This window comes from Hylobates moloch, unplaced genomic scaffold (genome assembly GCF_009828535.3).
Source record: "Hylobates moloch isolate HMO894 unplaced genomic scaffold, HMol_V3 SCAFFOLD_20, whole genome shotgun sequence".
Taxonomy (NCBI): Eukaryota; Metazoa; Chordata; class Mammalia; order Primates; family Hylobatidae; genus Hylobates; species Hylobates moloch.
In genome coordinates this window covers 5,769,065-5,791,241 of record NW_026652295.1, presented here as the reverse complement: position 1 = coordinate 5,791,241, position 22,177 = coordinate 5,769,065, and the positions used below count along the sequence as shown (strand labels likewise).

The 22,177-nt window shown below is 46.2% G+C and overlaps 1 protein-coding gene across 1 annotated transcript in view; it reads left to right on the top strand.

The window, feature by feature from the left end:
• The window catches only part of F13A1 (coagulation factor XIII A chain), a 186,044-nt gene that overhangs the window by 134,251 nt on the left and 29,616 nt on the right, over nt 1-22,177 (top strand). The window contains exons 12-13 of the mRNA XM_032140410.2: nt 6,622-6,909; nt 13,947-14,107. Coding sequence (XP_031996301.1) covers nt 6,622-6,909; nt 13,947-14,107 — 449 coding nt within the window. The remainder of the gene's footprint in view (nt 1-6,621; nt 6,910-13,946; nt 14,108-22,177) is intronic.

Here is a 22,177-nt window from a genome sequence, read left to right as displayed (position 1 = left end):
GCTTTTGGTGTTTTAGACATGAAGTCCTTGCCCACGCCTATGTCCTGAATGGTATTGCCTAGGTTTTCTTCTAGGGTTTTTATGGTTTTAGCTCTAACTCAATCAATGCTTAGTGCCCACTCTATGCCTGCAATTGGTTTGGTGCTGGTGATTCCAGCAGTGAGTAGGACTCAGTTCCTGTGCTGGTCCGAGTGACAGGATTATTGTGCAAAGGGGTCTTTGGAAACAATAAGTAGGGGCATTTAGTACAACTGATTCAGAAAAAGAAAGACTTGAGAAGTCATGGGCCTCAGTTAAAGAAGCTGGACAGGGGTTTCCAGACAGTGGGAACACAACCAAAGTTACAGGGTGTGCAGCAGCCTGGTATGTTTAGGGGGGTCCTGCAGGCTCAGAATGCCCAGTGACTAGAGACAAAGCTGCCCGAGGCCAGCAGTGGCCAGGAACTGGAGGACCGTGAGTGTCTTGATGGGGAACATGCAACATATTTTGCAAATGATTCACTGCCAGAGGTTCTTAGGAGTATTTATTTTAGTGAATGGATAAAAATGACAAGTAATTAGCATATACCTAAATATTCATTGGAATCCATGAAGTGCTAAGGAGTGCAGAATTTGTTTTAAATATTTTAGTCTCCATGTTCTTATTTACAAAAGTAATTTGCACTATAAAGAAGCAGCTTGCTGAATTGAGAACACTTGTGCATAGTCTCAGAAAGTCAGAATTTTTGTTATCTGAACTAGTGAATTTTCACCGTATTTTTGAAATGCTTCATTTTCCTCTTCTGTTGGTTATCATCCATTGCACAACACAGATACAAAGGTGGTATTTTTTTGTCATTTGGGTTTTTCCGTAAAGGAAAATTTAAAACAATATAAGTGCAAATAAAACAAAACAAACAAGCAATGCCCTCTTACTATAGAGTTATAAGCAAAAAAAGGTTTGGAAAAACAAAAAAGCAAGTTCATAGAACAGTTAGCTGCAACATCCACTCATTCATACATTCATCCACACGACAGCTGGCTCTTGCCACCTGCCATTTTCCAGTGCTGTGTAGAGCTGGACACATGCACAGCCCTGCCTTCCCATGCAGCTGGGGAGAAAAGCAAAAGGCAGCCCTCACTGTGCTGGGTGAGAATTGCTCTGGCACAGGGTGGGCGGGTGCTGCCGGGCACAGAGAAAGGCTCTCAGCCAAGAATCGGCAGTTGGGGAAGACCTTGTGGAGGAAGTTAGTGATAGGCTCACTGAGCCCAAAGCACACACAGGAATTGGCAGATGAAACTGGGGAAAGAGGTCCCCAAGAAAAGGCAGTAAGGCAAGGATTATGGTGAGAACTCTCCTATTTGGAAGAAGTCCTGACCAGACAGAGTAGTGAACAAAAGTTGCACCTACAGGCAGCTAGGGGCAGCAGGAAGCGAGCTGTCCACATGACGGATGTCTCGTGGAAACCATGGAGCCAAGCACTGCTGCCTTTAGCTGTCAGCATGGAGGTGACAGTGAAGGCCAACTCAGGAATGGGACAGAATCAGATGCCACGAGAAGAAAGACCAAAACCCAGTCCACGAAAGAGGAGTCAGGGGCTTGGCTGGGGCTGGATACCAAATTAAAACAAAATGTGTCCGCACTGCATGAGGAAGACATCTGAGGTCCAGGCCTCTAGAGTTTAGCAAGGAGGCAAGGCTGAGGGAGAGGGACAGTGTGGCGGTCTGGTCCAACTAGAAGAATCCCTAAATCCACATAGATGGTTGTAAGTGACAACTCATCCTGCTTCTAGGCTGGGGTTTGACCCCAAGTGGATAGTTTCTTAATCAAGGGTGGCATATACATTTCAAACTGGAACTTTGGAAATGACCAAGTAGAGTGTTGTTTTGAGAAGAACACCAAGACTGCATCTGAATATGGTGGGATAGAGGGATTGATGGCCACCATTGGCCACTGGCATGCAGTGAGGACTAGTCATATCCGTGGCTCGGTGCTTACCACCCTGATTCTCACCGTTGAATCTCTTATAATTTCTCTGATCCACAAATGCTGAATGTAGACACCAAAATATGGAAATGAGTAGAATCACAGGAAACAAATTATTACTAGATTTAGGAATTAACTATTTCAATGAATTAAATCATGGAAAGATCAGGTTCACTCCAACTTACTGAAGCTTATTATTAATTTTATAACTTTTTTCAAGATATACAATTAAGAAACGATAAGACTTTGAAAACCAGAATTCTGAAGACTTCTCCTGTGGCAATATATCTTCTTTGATAACAGTGTCTTGATTCCATTCCCTCTTTGCCCCGTCAGTTACTCCCAGGGTCACTGGTATTTCCACCTCTCCGTCTCTATTTTCTCCTTCCAATCAGCATTTAAGCAGGCTTAAATGTCTGCTGTGTTAAAAAAAAAAAAAATTACAAAAATCTTTTTCGCCACTGTCTCTTCCTCCTCGCTTCCTTGCCGTCCTGGAGCGCTGCCTGGACTTGCGTCCTGCTGTGTTCCTTCTCCACTCCTTCTGCGCACACTCTGTCCTGATTTCTGCTATCAGCACATTCTTGAAGTTGTTTTCAAGGTTGCCAAGACCACCCAGTTGTCACAGGGAAGAAACATTTTGCAGACTTCAGCATACTTGACCTTCCCACACTTCCTGGTGCTGTTGTTCACTCCCTTTGCTTGCAATTCTGTCTTCTCTTTGTTTCTACAATGTTACTTTCTCCTGGTTCCACCCCCTCCTACCTGACCCTCTTTTCCTATCTCTTTTTGACTATAAGCTTTTCCCCTTTCTTTACCCCCCTCGAATGCCACTTCATTCTAGGCATCTATCCTTGGGCTACATTCCCACCCACCTGATGTCCTTTCCACATAGCTGGTATTAATGTTCACATGTTTACTGATCACCCCATGTCTGTGTCTCCACCGAAACTTTACCTAAATGTCCTACAGAAACCTGACACGGAACTTCCCAAATGACACCTCTCACTCTCTCCCTCACCTCAGGTCTGTTTCTCCCACTCCCTCTACTCTGGTGAAGAGAACCACCATCCACTCAAATTTAGCTACTTAAGAATGAGTCAAGCAACAAATCCTCTAAATGTCCCCTCTGAAATCATTCTCAAATGCATCCCCTCCCCTCCAGCTCCGTAGCCTAAAAATTAAATATTATCTGGTGTGTACAACTCTTAATATAGTGCCTGACACATAATAAGTGTCCAATAAAAGTGTCCCCTATTACTAGTAATTCTGTTATTCCTGCCATACTACTCCTATTAGTTTGGGCTATGATTAGTTTTCTCTGGAAAAATACTTGCTCTAGCTTCCCAATTCAACCTCACCTCCTCGGGCCCTCCTTCCCTCAGTCTAGCCCCTGCCTTGCTGCCAAAATAATGTCTGAAATATAAACCTGAGCCTCTTCCAGCACTGCTTAAAAGCCCCACCCCCTTCTCTCCCTGTGGCCTCCAGGGCATCCAGACCTAATTCACAAAGCCTCTTGCTAAGTGACTTTTTGGCACCTGGTCACTGCACTTCCTGAGCATGCCCCCACAGGTATTGTAATGCAGAGGCCAGGGACCTGCCAGCAGTTCCTCCAACAAGCCAAGCCCCCCACCTACATCCCTGCCCTTGCCCTTGCTCCAGAAACTCTGAGAAGCCTCCCGTGCCCCTTCCTGTCCCCAGCACTGCAGGCCAACCTGTGTCCCAGCATCTGTGGTGAGCACATGTGTGCTGCCATTGCTCTTCACTTGTTCCTTCTGCACCAGTGAGGGGAAGACTGTGTTTCTCCTCCATGCCTAGTGCCTAGCACGGTGTTTGGAACATTATGGGGTTTCCAATAGCATGAGATGATTTGAATGAATGGTTACTGGGGAGGCATTTTCACAGCTGGGCTTAGTTGAACATAAAATGTCCTCAACTGGACTATTATGAAGAGCAAAGTTTTGTCTCTGGCTGAAAGCAAAATGCTTCTCCAAACCTCAATCCTTCAGATCCTCTGTGCCAGGCTGGGTTTCAGGGCCTGGGGATGCAGAGGTGGACAACATGGCTCTGTTCTCATGGAGCTTGCATTCCAGCAGGGAAGATAATGTCACACAGTAACTAGTACTGTGACAAGGAAGAGGAAATAAAACCAGGTATGTGTTAGGAAGAGCCAAGAGGACTAGGGTTTGGGGACACATTACACAAGGTAAGAGAGGGAGGGCAAGGGAGGTGACAGTGGAGCTAAAGCCAGAACAATGAGAAGCTTCATCCAACACGAAAGGGCTCTCCTATTACATCCTAGTTAATGGAAAGATATTTTTGACTTTGCACCCAGAGGCTGCAGAAGAATCTCAGAAAATATAATCTGGCTTTGGATAAGTCTCTCACAGCACTAAAATGTTGCCGGTGGCCCTGAATTATGTAAGACGCCAGAGCACGGAGCATAACTGTGGAGAAACAGGAATTACTCTGCCAGGCTCTGGGAAAGCGGTGCAGTTGTTTTCTCCTCTCTGGGCCTGCGCTTCCTGGAACAGCCCCAGCCTGCTTCTGCTTGGCGGTCTCCGCTCACAGAGGCCAGTGCTTCCCCAGAAGGAAGCTCCCGGTTCCTCCACCCGTGGCAGGCTGTGAGGTTGCTCATGGGTGGCCTCAAGGCTTCTTCTCCCATTCCCCTCACCCTGGCCAGCTCAGCTCCTCTCTGATGTGTTCCTGATGCTCGAATTTGCCTCTTGCATTTTGCCTCAATGCATATCTGGCCTGCATCCAAAGTGATCACCATTAATGTTCTCTTCTCATGGATCTATTGGCCAGATGATTTCTGCTAAAATATTTCATTGCACTTCCCTTGTCCTCACTCCTCCTTCCCTTTTTCTTACCTCCCTCTGAGTGCTCTAGCTGATGCTTGTCCTAGACCAACTGTTCCTGGCACATTCTTGCAGTCTTGACAATCAGGGAAATCGTTAATACACACACACACACACACACACACTCACACACACACACACACACACAATACACATTCACATTCGTATGCAATGCCTTCTGGCATTTTCTCTGTCTTTGCAGAGTAGCTTCCATTTATTATGTATCTACTACCTCTAATTCACCTAATAAACCTAGGATGTAGACACCCTTATTTTACAAACAAGGAAAGTGATGGGAATAATAATGTCTGTCTTATAGAGTTGTTATGAGGATTAAATGACACAATGCATAATAAGCACTTACGCCAGTGCTTGGCACACAGCTAGCCGTCAGTGAGGGTTCTGATGATTCATTGACCTCTCAGTCACCATTGCATTTTATTATTAACTAGATAAAGTAGAAGACAATACCTTTAAACTAGCATAATTATAAAAGCTAGAATTCTTATTTTAAGGTGTTTTTTTTCACTAGCCATTCTCAAGCCTAATTTTTACAAGCCAAGGAATTTGCCTTCATCTCTATCCTTAGGGATGCACGGAGATAAACCCAAAGGTATTTAGGATGGAAAAGAGGATGACGACCATCCCTCACATCTGCACCAGCCCTGTTTCCAAGGCTCTGTAAGGACTGTTCTCCCAGCTTCCCAGTGTCTGAAGCACAAGCTCTTTCTGAGGCCTGACTTGTATCTGTATTTTCTGCCTCATCACTTAGACAAAGCTATGTTTTCCTTCTTCTGGAGCTTACCCTCCTCCTTTTCCTCCCTTCATCTCCACCACAACCGCTTTGCAAACCCTGCACAAAACATTTTCCTAAAAGCAGCACACACACCTCAAACTGCATTAGAATTTAGGTGTACCACCGCATGTCAACAGATGTCCCTCAAAAAACTGCCCTCGGTGTCAGATGAGTTTGGGAAACCTTGTGTAAAGAAAGGCAAAGAGGTGTCCTTGCTGCTGGGCTTCACTTAGAACCTCTAATCTGCTAATGAAGGTGGAGAACGTCTCCAGGAGGCGCTGGACAACTAGTACGCCTCCAGGGGATCTGACCAGCGCACCTTGGGCAGGGTCGCCTTTTTAATGTCTTGCCAGAGCCCAGCGTCCTTGGGGACTGGGGGATGCAAGGTTTGGTAAAAAGTGATTTCTGCCTTCTGCCACGGCATGGGCGTTGGGGCCAATGGCAATTGAGTAAGATAGGGAAGAACGGGGCAGGAGCCCTCAAGGGTCAGCTCAGCAAACAGCAAGTGGGACAGGCCCAAGTGGAAGGAGAGATGAGGAAGACAGGTCTTATTGGGGCGGGGCGGGGATTCACAAATCAGCGAGAAAGTTACATTGCAGGAGGTGGAATGGCAAGAGGCATTATTTCCAATTATTGGACGTCCCCAAATTCTAGCCACATGGCTGGGACTAAGGAAGGCAAGCAAACTGACACCACAGTTTGAGAAAGACATTGCCAATTTTACCTCCCACCCCCTGAAATAGGGGCCCCAGAGAAACCCCTTTCTGGATAGATCCCAACACTGTCACCTCCTTACTCGCAGCCTAGGCTGGTCACTGACTGGGAATCTGACTTTGCAGAATTTATAACATAGGAATAATGACGGCACCCTCCTCCTCGGGAGGTGTGAAGCTTGTATTATAGAAACACCCCAACAAGTGCAGTACACAGTTCATCCATTAATGTGACTTTCTCTCTGGTGGATTGTATTTTTCCCTATCATTATCTCTGGATCTCCCCCAGGTCAAGAAGAAGAGAGATTGGCCCTGGAAACTGCCTTGATGTACGGAGCTAAAAAGCCCCTCAACACAGAAGGTGTCATGAAATCAAGGTCCAAAGTTGACATGGACTTTGAAGTGGAAAATGCCGTGCTGGGAAAAGACCTCAAGCTCTCCATCACCTTCCGGAACAACAGCCACAACCATTACACCATCACAGCTTATCTCTCAGCCAACATCACCTTCTATACCGGGGTCTCGAAGGCAGAATTCAAGAAGGAGACATTCGACGTGACGCTGGAGCCCTTGTCCTGTAAGCTAACAATGGTGTGGTTCTCTGTGAGACTCGCTGTCTGGCCCCTGCCTGTCTTGCTAGGTGTTAATGCCTATTATAGCTTCATATCAAAGTTAAAGTTCCCCCCCAAGAACTCAGAAGTGTGAGCCTCACAGGGAGAACCCACTTATTCTGCAAAAGCCTCCACTTTCTTCTTCTTCTTTTTTTTTTTTTTAGATGGAATCTTGCTCTGACACCCAGGCTGGAGTGCAATGGGATGATCTTGGTTCACTGCAACCTTCGCCTCCTGGGTTCGAGCAATTCTCCTGCCTCAGCCTCCCGAGTAGCTGGGTTAACAGGCACACGCCAGCACGCCTGGCAAATTTTTGTATTTTTGGTAGAGACGGGGTTTCACTATGTTGGCCAGGCTGATCTCCAACTCCTGACCTCAGGTGATCCACCCACCTCGGCCTGCCAAAAGTGCTGGAATTATAGGCGTCAGCCACCACACTCGGCCCAGAAGCCTCCACTTTCATCCTCACATCTCATGCACAGAAGTGAACATTGAAATTTTCAAAGCCTAGAGCCCCATGAGTTGTGAGAATTAAATGTAACTTCTTGCTACTCAAAGTGTGGTCCATGAGCCAGCTGCATCAGCATTCCCCAGGAGTTTGTAAAAAATGTAGAATCCCATGTCCCACCCCACACCCTCTGAATCAAAACCCATGTTGTGACAAGATCCCAAGCAGACTGGAGTGTACAGGAGAGTTTGTGGAGCATGGATCTAAATGATCCATCTCAGAAACAGGACCTCTGCTGGTGCCTCTCTCCCAAGTTAGGAGTCTTTTGGGGGCTGTCCAGAATGAATGGTGTGCTTTGCTTTCCCATTCAAAAAGATATGCACGCTGCTTGCAGAGTATCTTCCATTTATTATATATCTACTACCTCTTCTTAAAAATTCTTCTTAAAATGCTGTCTCCTGTAATCCCAGCACTTTGGGAGGCTGAGTTTGGCGGATCACCTGAGGTTGGGAGTTCGAGACCAGCCTGGCTAACATGGTGAAACCCCGTCTCTACTAAAAATACAAAAATTAGCCCGGCGTGGTGGCAGGCAGCTGTAGTCTCAGCTACTCAGGAGGCTGAGGCAGGAGAATTGCTTGAACCCGGGGGGGCAGAGGTTGCAGTGAGCCGAGATCGTGCCACTGCCCTCCAGCCTGGGCGACAGAGCGAGACTCCGTCTCAAAAAAAAAAAAAAAAAAAAAGGTGGGGGGGAGGCTGGAGACAAAGCTGTGTCATCTAGGAGGGGCCTATGAAGGGGTTTTCTGCCTCTGCCATCTCTTGTGGGGCCTCTTTCTCGTCCTTGCATGCACGTCCTTCCAAGCATTTTCATCACTATAAAAACTCAGAATATTTTAAGCAGATCATGGTCCATGGGCTACAGCTTGCCTTGGGGATTACAATCTCAAAAAATCACATTTCCTAGGATGTTCGTATTTGGTGGGCACAACAGTTGACCACACAACGGGCAACACGAGTCCATTGGAAGAAACTGGTCTCCAGGCAGAGCATGAGTTAGAGCAGGTTGCAAAGGACCTCGATACTTTGGGGCACCAATTTCTGTTGGCCTGACATGGGGCACTGAAAAGAAAAGTGTACAAATAATAATTTTGACAAAGCAAAGGCAAGCAAAACTAATACGCTCCCCCGGGATGGTCAAGCCACAAGTCTCAATTGCTCTCAAGCTCTCTGGATTTTGTGACTGTCACAGATCATGGTACCCTTGCTGAGGTTTTGGAAAATATTCCCAGAAAAATGAGAAACTATTTTTTAAAATCCTAATTCCAAGGAACTTACTCAAATTTGAAGGAAGCAAATCTCCCCAGCTTCAGTAATGGAGCTAGCAATTAAGAAATCACTATAGTGGGGCCAGACGAGGTGGCTTATGCCTGTAATCCCAGCAGTTTGGGAGGCTGAGGCGGGTGGATCACCTGAGGTCAGGAGCTCGAGACCAGCCTGGCCAACATGGTGAAACCTCATCTCTACTAAAAATACAAAAAATTAGCCAGGCCTTGTGGCAGGTGCCTGTAATCCCAGCTACTTGGGAGGCTAAGACAGGAAAATTGCCTGAACTCAGGAGGTGGCAGTTGCAGTGAGCCAAGATCGTGCCACTGCACTCCAGCCTAGGGGACAGAGCAAGACTTCATCTCAAAAAAAAAAAAAAAAAAAAAAAATCACTATAGTGTTTTCTTTGGAAACTAAAAGATTTGGCACTTTTCCTATTCCTAGGGTAGTAAAGGTAATTTTCATGGAAAAGAATAGTCAGTGTAAAGGACTGAAGAGGACAACAGTCATGGGGATTGTTTAAAACAGGCAGCCACATTTGATTTCAGAGAGTTTTGCAAATAGAGAATTCTGGATGTAAGCGATGACTGTGTCACCTACCAGCTGTTCTTCCTGAGCAAGTGACTTAAGCACTCTGAGCTCTCTACCCTCATCTGCAAAGGGGAAAAGTAGCACGCACGCCACGGGGTTCTTGATTCGTTCCCCTAAGCTTTATTTAGTGCCTGCAAGTCCAGGTTCTGTTTTATGCTGGAGACCAGCAATGCCTATTCTTACTGAATTTCTGATCTCATGGGGGAACCAAACAAACAAGTGAATCTATAGTATAGTTATATGGGTAATACAAAAATATAAAGCAGGTTAAGGAAAACGGGGAGTACTTGTGGAGATGGTCAGAAAAAAACACCTCTCCAATGGGGTGACATTTAACAGAGACCTGAGTGAAGGTCAGAAGTGAGCATTCTAGCCAGAAGAAACTGTATGTGCAAAGGCCCTGGGGCCAGAGCATGTCTGATGTGTTCAATGAGCAGGAAGGAGCCAGAATCAGGAACAAAGGTGGCAAGGGGGCAGTGCTGGGTGCAGACCATATAAAGAATTATGGGCCTTTATAAGGCCTTTGGTTTTTATTTTGAGTGAGCTGAGGAGCCTTTAGAGAGTTTTGAGCAGAAATGTGGCATACTCTCACTTAGGTTTTGAAAAGACCACTGGCTGCTCTGTTGAGAAAAGACTAAAGAGGAAGTAGGGCTGAAGGTTAGAGACTGGTAGGATGCTTCTGGAATCACTCCACTGAGAGGGGCTGATAGTAGTGATGGAAGCAGCGAGAACCAGTCCGATCCGGGCATGTGCTGAAGGTGGAGCCCGCCTGATTGCCTGATGGACTGGATATGTGGTGTGAGAGAAGGAGGGTGTAAAGGAAACCAAATGAGTGATGAATGTGAAATGTTTGCCACATGGTACACTCTCAGTAAATGGTGACTGCCAACACGTTTACATTTGGGGAAAGTGAAGCTGGAAAGATGAGTCGACGTGTTCAAGCCCCCACACAGCAATGAGAGGCAAAGCAGATAATAGAGTAGACAGATAATAGCAGTGACAGTGAGCCAGTTCAGCGTAAACTTGGCCCCAAGTGGGCCAGGTCCCTTCCTTGTGCCCCCATTACCTGGAGTCTGGCACAGATCCTTAGACAAAGAACCAAATGCCAGCCCTTTTCCCACCTCACAAGTGTCCTGTCTCATAATCTCCTTCCCCTTCCCTCTCTCATCCAATTAAAGAATGAGCTTGAATGGGTGAGCAGAATGATATCACTCTCTCAGTCGTTGACCTAGGGACAGCTGACCAAACCTACGCCTGAGTCCATAGGAACACATCTCCCATTCGCTTGGCCAGCCCCAGGTTGTCCTGAATAACTTGAAGGGAACTGGAGACTCTTTGTTCCTTTGCCCTGCAGGCAGGTGGCATTAACTGTGAGCAATAAATTGCATATTGAAATATAAATTAAATTGCAGTATATTGCAAAAAGCCACATAACTGTAGGCCTTGATCAAGCATTCTTAGATGGCTCTGTTGCAAAGAAAGTTTTCCAAGTAGAATGGGAGGCACACTTTCCAGATTGATGATTAAAGGGAACGCGTGTGCTGGAATCAGCTTGGGAGATCTGAATAACTTAAACCTCTCCGTACCTTCAAAGGTGCTATCATTTCCACTTGGCTATATTTAGTTTTCTTTGCTTTTTGGAAAAGAGATGAGGCAGCTCCAGTCTGTGTCTCCCTTGGTTTTCCCCAGACACCGTAAATGATATTGGCAGCATCCCAGCCCCACCGCTCATAGAGCGAAAACCTATTCCTCCTTCTCTTGCCACATTTAATAAACTTTATCTAGAACGATTTCTTGTGCAGTGGCAAAACACAGCACTTATGTAACATACTATTTCAGAAGCACTGTTCTCTTGGGCTCTGAAGCACAGCCTGGTTTCTTTAGTGCTATGACTTAGGGGGTGTTCTACCTCAGAGAAGAAAGGGGTCCTGATACCGAGATTATAAAGGTAGCAAGAGCCTCTGTAAAGAAGTCATATCCCATTAGCCAAAAGAAATCCCGTGGTCAAACACAGTCCTCTAGAAATAGTCAGAGGAAGTCATTTTATTATTGTTATTACTGGAGACAGCTAGAGGCAAAATGCATTGTTCTTCGAGGCCTTCCACCTTGCCAGTTCATCCATTCTATCTAGAGACACGACAAACTGACCATTTGTGCTCATCTGAGGCTATAACCAATAGAGGGCCAGAACCCCACTTATCTAGACAATTCATCGCAAGGGAAGCCATGGAGGAAGCAGGGTCCAGGCTTAGGTCCAAAGACAGCAATACGAGTGGGTCATTCCAAAAGGCAGGACCTGGGGGCCAAGGTCAAGGCAAGGGCATAGCTTTAAAGAACCACGTCTAAATGGAATAGCTCTGCCCCAGGAATCAAGCCAACAAAGCTAGCTCTTTAGTGCTTGCCTAAAATAGACCAATACCTTCTAATAATCCACCTGCCCTATGCGGGGTTTCTTGATTTCAGCACCATTGACATTATGGGCTGGATACTTTGTTGTGGTACTGCCCTGTGCATTGTAGGATGTTTAGCAGCATTTTTGGCCCCTATCCACCAGATTCCAGTAGTAACCCACCCTCCACCCCAGTTGTGACAATCAAAAAGTTCTCCAGACATTGCCAAATGTCCCCTGGGGATAACATTGCCTCCTATTGACAACTACTAGTCTAGGATAACCAATCTTTCTAGTTTTCCAGGGATTGATGGGGTTCTCAGGATGCAGGCCTTTCAATTTAAAACCCAGGTAGTTCTCAGTCCACCCTAACTCTGCCCTAACTTACCCCTTCTGCTGTTAGAACCTCCTGTCTCTCAGAGCATCTCACACTTGAATAGGCATTGTCTGGGGTCTTATTCAAATGCAGATCCTGACTTCAGTGGTGCAGTAAGAAGTCAGAGAACCTGCAACTGTAACAAGCTCCCAGGTAATGGTGGTGCTGCTGGTGTGCGGACCACAGGAGGAAGAGCAAAGACCTAGACTGGAAAGCCATCCTCTCCACTGGAACCCAGACTCTCTGCAGGACTGATTCCACAGGGATGCCCCTGGTTGTTAGAGTGGCCCTTCTCAACCCTGGCTGCACATCAGAGTCAGCTGCAGAGCTTTTAAAAATATAGATGTCTAGGTCCTCCAAGGCTCTGATTTAATTGGCCTGGAATGAGATCCAGCTTGGTAGGTCTTTAAAGGTCCCCAGGTGATTGTGATATACAGCCATGACTGAGACTTTTGAATCAGAAGTCTTGGAAGCAGGCACAGCACTTACGCATCTGTAAAGAGACTTCCAAATAGAAGCGCTGCCCAAGACAGAGGCCTTCCCCGCCTCTTGGTCTTCAAGGTCCAGAGCAAGTTGCTGCAGATCCATCGCAGGTGTGAGAGTTCCTCCACAGATGATGGGCATGGCTCAATGCACCCACACCTTCGAGCCAGTGGGGAGTCACGGGTCCTGCCCTCTGCTCTGGTGCATGCCCATCCACAGGCACTCTACCCTCCTGCAAAACTGCTGTTCAGTAGAGCAGGCTAAAATGAATTACCCTCTTCACTCAAACTGTTGGCCATGAAGCCGTTTCCTTCAATAACTTCCACAGGAAGGAGAAGTCTTTGGCAAAAGCCAGAAATTGAGAAGGAAAGCAGTAAAGACATTCAGTTCTGTGAAGGTTCATATAGTCTGTTCCCTGTGGCTGGGGATGGAGGAATGAGTCACCCATTCACCTGTGGAGTCTGCTAGCTGTCGGCACATACAGGCATCTGGCTCTGACCAGGTAGCAGTGGGTTCACACCTGGGCTCAGCCTACAGAAAAACTGCCCATTGCTCTCTACAATCCTGGAGTTAGAGAATGGAAGTGGGAAATGGGAGTTAGAGAGAAAGTGAGCCAGAGTCACAAGATAGAGCTCATCATCCTCAGCCCAGATGGTAACTGGGGGGAGCCAGGACCACTCTCCATCCTCCAAATGCCATTCTCATTGGCTTGTCCCCAGGACCTAGAAATCTGACCTCAGTGACTGGTTTCCATTGAGAAAACAATTGTTTGCCCCAGGGGTGTTCTAAATCACAAACAGAGGTTTGGAGATAGTTGAATGCCTTTGGTAGAAACTGGTTTCAACAGCCTCCTTCTCTTAAGTAGAAAAATCATGATATCAGATTGGAGAGAAAATGTGGAGTGCTACAGAGACAATATTTAGGTAATTGACAATTTAAGTCTGAGTGTGGCCCATGGCCTAGGTGAGACACTTCTTATTTGACAAGGGGATCGTGTGTGGAATGGGGGCCTTGGATTTCAGCACCCCACATGTTCCATTTTGGGATGATCCCGGCCCAAATTAAAGCCACCATTAAAACCCATTGGTCCTTCTTTGCCGTGAAAATCACATATTTTCCATGGCATTTCTTTTACAACAGCAAAAGAAATGTTTGGAAGGTTTGACACATTTTCTCCAGTGAGACTTCAGTGAATATTAAATTTCCAGCACATTCTTTACCTAAGAAGCAGGGCAGCTTATCCCCAATTGACTCTTTGTTCCACTCGCCCCTTACCTTTGCTGTGTTCCTGGTGGCTTCCAGGCTAACGTGGGAAGGATGGGGAAACTTGGGGAAAAGTAAAGCAGACCCTGTCTCAAGTCTTGATGCCAGGCCTGTGTGTGTTTTCTCCTGTCAGTCAAGAAAGAGGCGGTGCTGATCCAAGCTGGCGAGTACATGGGTCAGCTGCTGGAACAAGCGTCCCTGCACTTCTTTGTCACAGCTCGCATCAATGAGACCAGGGATGTTCTGGCCAAGCAGAAGTCCACCGTGCTAACGATCCCTGAGATCATCATCAAGGTCAGTCTTAGCGTCTCATCCTGGAACAGAGAGAAAGGCACGCAGACTTAGTGTTCATGTGTCCATATGTGTGCTTGTATGTGTGTGTGTGTGTGAATGAATGTCCTGCTCAAAAAAAAAAAAATACCAGTGCTAGGATCCTCTTGTTCTTTGAAAGAAGTAAACTGCCCTATATATAGACACATACATATAACACTTTCCTCTCCCCTCCAGATTTAAATATATAGATGTGGCTGCAGATATAAATATAACCTGTGGGTATAAACACACTTGTGGAGGAAGATAAAGATGTGTAATGGCTACAGATACTTAGAACTTTCAGTGTCTCCAGAATAAAGTGGGTCAGGCGTGCTAAAAGAGGTAGATAAACTGCCTGCAACATTTTGGACAGTAATATTGTTTATGGAGGTATAATTGTGGACAGTAGATTGCACAGATCAAAATATACAGCTTGATGATGATTTTGTATGTGCGTGTGCCTTGCAACCACAAGCCAGGTGAAGAAATGGAGGATTTCCAACACCCCTAGAAAGTTCCCTTGTGCCTTTTCCAGCCAATAACCCCCTGGTCCATCACCAAGATAATAACTTTTCTGACTTATATCACCATAAGTTTGTTTTGCCCATTTGACCAGTAGTTTTCATGGTGCCTCTCCAGGGATCACCAGAAATCTCTGCCCAAATGGCTCAAGAGACTTGGCAGAGGAAGGCCGAGGGTGGATGAGAGTGGGAGATAAATGTGGGAGCCTGTGTGCTCCCACTTCTCAGGCCCACAGCTGTAGCTTCCGGGGGCACCTATGGTTGCATCCATGAGACACCTTCCTGCCCTGGAAGCAGGAACCCAGACCTCTGGCAGGGACCCTGAGGAGTGACATCTCATGCAGCCCTTATCCAGGTCTTAGAGCCCTTCCCTAGTCTCTGGAGAACAATCTTCTTGAAGTGATTAAGAGCAATTAGCACAGATCCTGCTAAACTACATTGCTCTAAAGTGGTAGATAAATCAAAGCTTTATAAAGTTGATCATATGTTAATGGTTCTAGAGGTGGGCAGGGTGAGGGTAATCCTTGCTTCTCGTGAATCCTTTGCTGTGAGTCATTTGGAAATCTAATGACTGCTATGCAGCATTCAGAATGGCAGTGCTCCTTGGGTAACTACTGGGCTCCAGACGCTGTTCTTAAAGCTCTTTACATGGTTGCATTTTCAACCACCAACAACAACCCCACAAGGTAAAGAGCACTGGCATCACTTTACAGATGAGAAAACTGAAGCACAGAGAGGTTCTATAACTCCTCCAAGGCCATGCAGCCAGCAAACAGCAGAGCTGGGCTTCCAGCCCCAGCAGGCTGGCTGCAAAAGCAGGGCTGGGAACCAGCTCCTTCAACTGTTCTTATGGTCTGGTCCTGTGTGATTGACACAGTGAGCTACCCCAAGGCAAGGCCCACCCAAAGTCACAGGCACCTATCAGGGAGCAGAACACCAGGCCCTTCTTTTTTACAAAGGCCTACATTGTCATGTCTCTTTGTGTCCTTCGCCTCTGTCATGGCCCACAGGCCCACCATGGCGTTATCTGTACAGGATGCCTGAAAAGAAAGAATGAAAATGAGGATGTGCAGGGTTGGCAGGCAAAGTCAGAAACAAATGCAAAATGGAGAGGTGGGGATTAGGGTTGCTGCAGAGGTACCATCATCCATGAGAACATGAAGTTAATAGCTTCAGGTGCAGGATGCCCTAACCCCGAAGCTGTTCTTCACAGCTGGCTCTTCCTATAGACATGTGGCAGCCCCTGCTGCAGGCCTGTCCCAGCTGCTTGGTGGAAGCAGCTTTTGCTACCCTTCTGGGCCATTGAGCAGGTTTCATTTATGAGCTCAACCCTGAACCTTCCCCACCAGCAGCAAGGCCTGTGTGCATACCTAATTATGAAGTGAAGGCCTGTCCCTGTGAAGGTCTCAGGAGACAGCCTTCCCAAGCTGTGAAGTGCTCAAACCACAGCAGAAAATAGAATTTAATTGCACCACTGATAATAAACCGGATGTATGAAGGAAACTGATAACTTTCATCTTTTAGGCACTATTTGAAGGATTATTTGTTAGTTATCTTCTGGGTTTACTTAAAGAGCAGTTTAATTCCCCAGGGGTACAATCAGAATACCTTATCCCACAATTAGCAGACCTGGGCATGGAGAAAGCACTTTAAATGGAGAGTTATTTTGTTTTGTGTTTCCTCCCACAAAGGAACCAGAGATGCTGTTCCTGGGGGAAACTTATTTAGAGGTGGGGACATTTGATAAGAGAGCATGAGAGAGATGGAGATTCTGGCTTCTGTCCATGCCAAGTTTGTTCAAAAAGGTGGAACGGGGCATCATCCCATAAACTATCCTTCAACCATTAGCCCTACTAACCCCAACGATAACCTAAATCCAAATGGAGTAGAAGTGCTCCTGGGTAAAGCACTCACACCCTAAGGACCACCCAGGAGTCACGGAGCTGAGAGGCCCTGAGTGCAGAAGCTCTGGCCTGTGGACTGGGGACCTGCCTAGCCTCCTGGAGATGTGAAATGCAGAGTCACAGCAGGGGAGGGGAGGAGGGAGGGGAAGGGAGGGAGAGGAGAGAAGAAGAGAGGGGAGAGTAGAGAACAGAGGAGAAAAGGATGGAGGGAGGGGAGGGGAGGATGGAGAGCAGAAAAAGAGGAAAGAAAAGAGGAAGGCACAGGAGGGGAGAAGAGAGAACAGAAGAGGAAGGGACAAGAGGGAAAAAGGAGCGAGAATGGGGAGGAGAAGAGCAAAACGGGGAGAGGAGAGTAATAAGAAAACTTCAAGTTGAAATATTCCAAAGGAGGCCTAGGGAGAGGGGTCAGAAAAATTATATAAAACAAAACTCGATGAAGAGTTATTTTTTCCTCTTCCTTCCTTCCTTTCTATTTTTATTTTAGGTTTGAGGGTACATATGAAGGTTTGTTATGTAGACAAACATGTGTCACAGGGGTTTGTTGTACATATTATTACATCACCTGGGTACTAAGCCCAGTACCCAATAGTGATCTTTTCTGCTTCTCTCCCTCCTCCCATCCTCCCCACTCAAGTAGACCCCAGTGTCTGTTGTTTCCTTCTGTGTGTTCATAAGTTCTCGTCATTTAGCTCCCACTTATAAGTGAGAACATGGGTATTATGTTTTCTGTTCCTGCATTAGTTTGTGAAGAATTATAGCCTCCATGGGCTTTTTTTTCATATGCTTGTTGGCCATATCTATGTTCATGTCCCTTGCCCACTTTTTAATGGGGTTGTTTGGTTTTTTTCCTGTAAACATGTTCAAGTTCCTTATAGATGCTGGATATTGGCAACATCACCAATCATCAGAGAAATGCAAATCAAAGCCACCATGAGATACCATCTCATACCAGTCAGAATGGCTATAATTAAAAAGTCAAACAATAACAGGTACTGGTGGGGTTGTGGAGAAAAAGGAACACTTATACATGGTTGGTGGGAGTGTAAACTAGTTCAATCATTGTGGAAAACAGTGTGGCCATTCCTGAAAGAGCTAAATGCAGAACTACCATTTGACCCAGCAATCCTATTACTGGGTATATACCCAAAGGAATATAAATCACTCTATCGTAAAGATACATGCACATACCTGTTTATTGCAGCACTATTCACAATAGCACACACGTGGAATCAACCTAAATGCCCATCACTGGTAGACTGGACACAATGCAGCCATAGCTATAAAAAAGGATGAGGTCATGTCCTTCGCAGGAACACTAATGGAGCCAGAGGCCATTATCTTAGCAAACTAACACAGAAAGAGATAACCGAATACTGCATGTTCTCACTTACAAGTGGGAGCTAAAAGATGGGAACATGTGGATATATAGAGGGAAACAACACACACAGGGTCCTATTGGAGGGTGGAGGGTGGGAGGAGAGAGGATCAGGAAAAATAACTAATGGGTACTAGGTTTAATATGTTTGTGACAAAATCATCTGTACAACCCTCATGACATGGGTTTACCTGTATAACAAACCTGCACATGTACCCCTGAACTTAAAATAAATGTTTGTTAAAAAATGAGGACTTGGAAAGGGAGCTAAATGCAGTAAAAGTACGAAACCACAATGGCTCAGAGGTCCAGAATTACATAGGATATCTTTCTCTAAATTCTAAGAAAACGCTCACACCCTTTTTCAACCTCTTTGAGCCTGGATGGACACACAACTGACTGAGCCTCAAGGTTGCTGTGGGCAAATGTGCCAGGCACAGGGTGAAATTATGTGAGAGACAGAGAGGAGACCACAGCCCTTCCTGCTCAGCTCAGTCAAGATAAGGGTTGGGACCAGCCCCTGGTGATTATGATGACAGCAGCTGTGATTTATTAAGCACTACATTATTAAACGCCTCTCTTCTATGATATTATTTAACCCTCTATACCATCCTACAAGGAGGACGTTACTATAACCCCTATTTTACTGATTAGAAAACTGAGAGGGCCAGAGAAGGCCGTGCCTTGTAGCACAGTGGTCAGAACATGGGCTCTGGAACCAAATTTATCTGAGTTTAAAGCTTGTTTTCTGAACATCACAACTGTGTAAGCCTGGACAGATCATTTCACCTCTGTTGGCTTCTGCGTTCTCATCTGTAAGTCAAAAGCAATGGTAACTCTCCTCCTGGGGTCCTTGCGAGTTTTTTATGAGTCAATGGATGCCTGAGTCACAGTGCACACCTATATATGTTGGTTGCTGCTCTTATTGCCATTATTGCTGTTTATTAGTAACTGGCCTGTGATCACGTGCCTACTGAGGGAAGGAGAGACGCTTCTGGCCCAGGTCTTCCTGACTTGGAAGCCTGTGCTGGCAGCTGCTGGGCTACAATGGAACTATCACAAAAAGCAGAGGTGGTCATTGACTTCGCAGAGTTTTGTATTCAAGGGAGGAGAGATCACACACACTCGAGTGGTGTGGGACATCAAGAATTAAGACTGTAGAAAGATGAATGGTCCCCAATGAATGGATAACGTTCAACCAGTAGAGATGGATGGAGAGATTCCTTCAGATACTAGGAAGAAAATGTTAGCAAGGGCTAGCAGGGAGGTGGACGGCAGTATGTAGAGCGGTGAGAAGCATGCCTTGGCTGGGGTGGAGGCTGGGAGCAGGGATGAGTAAGGGTAACCTGAAAAATATAGCTTGCGGCTATGTTGAGGGGAGTCCACAATTTTGGATGAGAGCTTTATCATCGGCTCTCCGAACACAGGGGCTTCAAGGGGGTTTCTAAAGTAGGAATGTAACATTCTTGTCAACTCTGCTCTCCCACAAGTCGGAGCCGCTTTCTCTTCCTCCCTTCTCTTCAAAGCCTTTGCCCAAAGCATTGTCTTCTCCGGGAAGTACCCAACTCAGCCTTGGAGCTGGAATTTCCTAAAAGCTAGTTTCCAGCTGCTCTTACCTGATTCCCCTTTAGAGCAAATCTAGGCCAATCTGGAACAATACTGGGCTCGCATGTCTGAATCCAAGTCACTGTCAACCAAAGCAGGCCAGTGGCTTCCTGTTTGTGCAACCCAATGGACCCAGTCGTGGATTTCACTGGTTCCTGTGGTGACAAAGATGGGGACTGGGCTCAACAGTGCTCCCAGTCAACCATTCCCAGCGCCCACCATATGTGAGTCAGAGTGTGTGATCCTCCCATGGAAACAGGCAGAGAGAGACAGTCATTCAACTTTAATGAGCATACGTCTCTTTCCCCAGGCTATCAAAATATTTTCATGAGAAAAGAAAAATTCATTACAATCAGACATAGAATTTTTCTCTGCCTTCCCATGTGTTGCTTGTTCTCTCTCTCTCTCTCTCTCTCACACACACACACACACACACACACACATCCTCTCTCTCTGAACTTCAGTATCCCCTTTGCAAAGTGAATACACTGATTATACTGCTCCTCCTATTAAGTACAGTCACATATAAAACACAGCATTAGGGGGATTCACATCTGTAGCAATGTTTGTGAGAATGCATGGTCTGTGTCCGGACCTAGTAGCTGTTGGTAGATGTTCTCTTTCTCCTCCGTAGTCCCATCAATGCATGGGGGTTGCTTAGGGCAGCATGTGGGCCACTGGCCTGAAGTGGGATGAAGTGGCCCTCACCTAGTGGCATGGAATCTCTTGAATCTCTGTTCACCAGGTGTTGCGTGTATGCAGCATTCCCTGTGGAATGGGGCCTTCCTCATGCAGGGAGGCCCGCCTTGGAGATCCTAGGGTAAGGCCTGGGGGAGAGAGGAGACACTCACATATTCCTCCAATGATCTCTCCTCAGTACCTGCCATTCTAAAGTAGCTCAGGAGCCAGCAGTTGTGTGGTATTATCACGTGGAAAAAGTCCTGCAGCCTTTGCAGGATGTCGGGAAGCACCAATAGAGCTAATTTTCTCATGTGAACTAGGAACAATTTTGCTAGGAGAAAACATAACCATTTTTTATGTATGTGATTTTTAAAGTTACAAGCATAAGCAAACAGATGTCTCCAAATTTTTCAAAAAAAAAAAAAAAGCTTTTAAAATGAGGACAGTTGACTGTTTCCAAGAGTTTTTAAAAGTAAGCATTTGCTCTGTATTTATTTTGTCCATTAGCTGAAAGACTTTCGAGTTTTTATCTCTTTATTTAGTCACTCTTGCATTCATCCATTCTTCATATAGTTATTTGGTGCCCACTCTGTAAATAAACTGTAGCAAATGCCTAGAGCTTTCAAAACCATCATCAGAGAGGCCGGGTGCAGTGGCTCACACCTGTAATCCCAGCACTTTGGGAGGCCAAGGTGGGTGGATCACTTGAGGTCACGAGTTTGGGACGAACCTGACCAACGTGGTGAAACCCCGTTTCTACTACAAATAAAAAATTAGCCAGGCTGTGGTGGTGCATGCCTGTAACCCCAGCTACTCAGGAAGTTGAGGCAGGAGAATCACTTGAATCCAGGAAGCAGAAGCTGCAGTGAGCCGAGATCCCGCCACTGCACTCCAGCCTGGGTGACAGAGCAAGACTCAAAAAACAAAACAAAACAAAACCAAAACATTATCAGAGAAAAATTCAACCGTGAGAACATTTTCTTTCTTTCTTTCCTTTTTTTTTTTTTAGATGGAGTCTCACTCTGTCACCCAGGCTAGAGTGCAGTGGTGTGATCTCAGCTCACTGCAAACTTCATCTCCTGGGTTCAAGCAATTCTCCTACTTCAGCCTCCCGAGTAGCTGGGATTACAGGCCCACCACCACGCCCAGCTAATTTTTGCATTTTTAGTAGAGACGGGGTTTCACCACGTTGGCCAGGCTGGTCTTGAACTCCTGACCTCAGGTGATCCACCCGCCTCAGCCTCCCAAAGTGCTGGGATTACAGGCATGAGCCACCACGCCCGGCCAACAGTGAAAACATTTTTGTTGCATTTTTCTGAAATGGGGAAAGGTTGCTGCCACTTTCTTTCAGCACTGGCCCACCTGGAACAGCTCCAGGAGTGCAGCTGCTCTGTTTTAACCTGAGCTAACCAGCTCTTACACAGAGCCTGGGGTGCTCCTCTTGTAAGGACAGTGTACACAGGGCCTGTGAAAGAGGCTTAACCCACAGAAAACGACTTCAACAAGCAGAATATCTACATGACCAGCACTAATTGGTGGGGCATTGTATAGATAACACAAGACTCATGGGAAGCATCACTGTTGACCCCAGAGAGGAGGCAGGGACCTTCCTCTGGGCAGCTTCCTTCCAGGCCAGCACTTATCCCTGTGCAGTTTGTGCCAATCTGGGGGTGGGAAGGAGACAGTGAGGGGACCCAGTCCAGCCCACTCGCCAACCATCAAGCCCTGCAGCCTGGCATGGGGCCACAGCCCCCCAAAACAGGGGGGTCCTTTCTCCACCTTGCACAGTTGCACCCTGGCTCCAGCCCCATGTCCAGAACTCTTCCAATGTAGGACACTGGCTTGTTTTTTCTTTTTTTATTTTATTTTATTATTATACTTTAGGATTTAGGGTACATGTGCACAATGTGCAGGTTTGTTACATATGTATCCATGTGCCATGTTGGTTTGCTGCACCCATTAACTC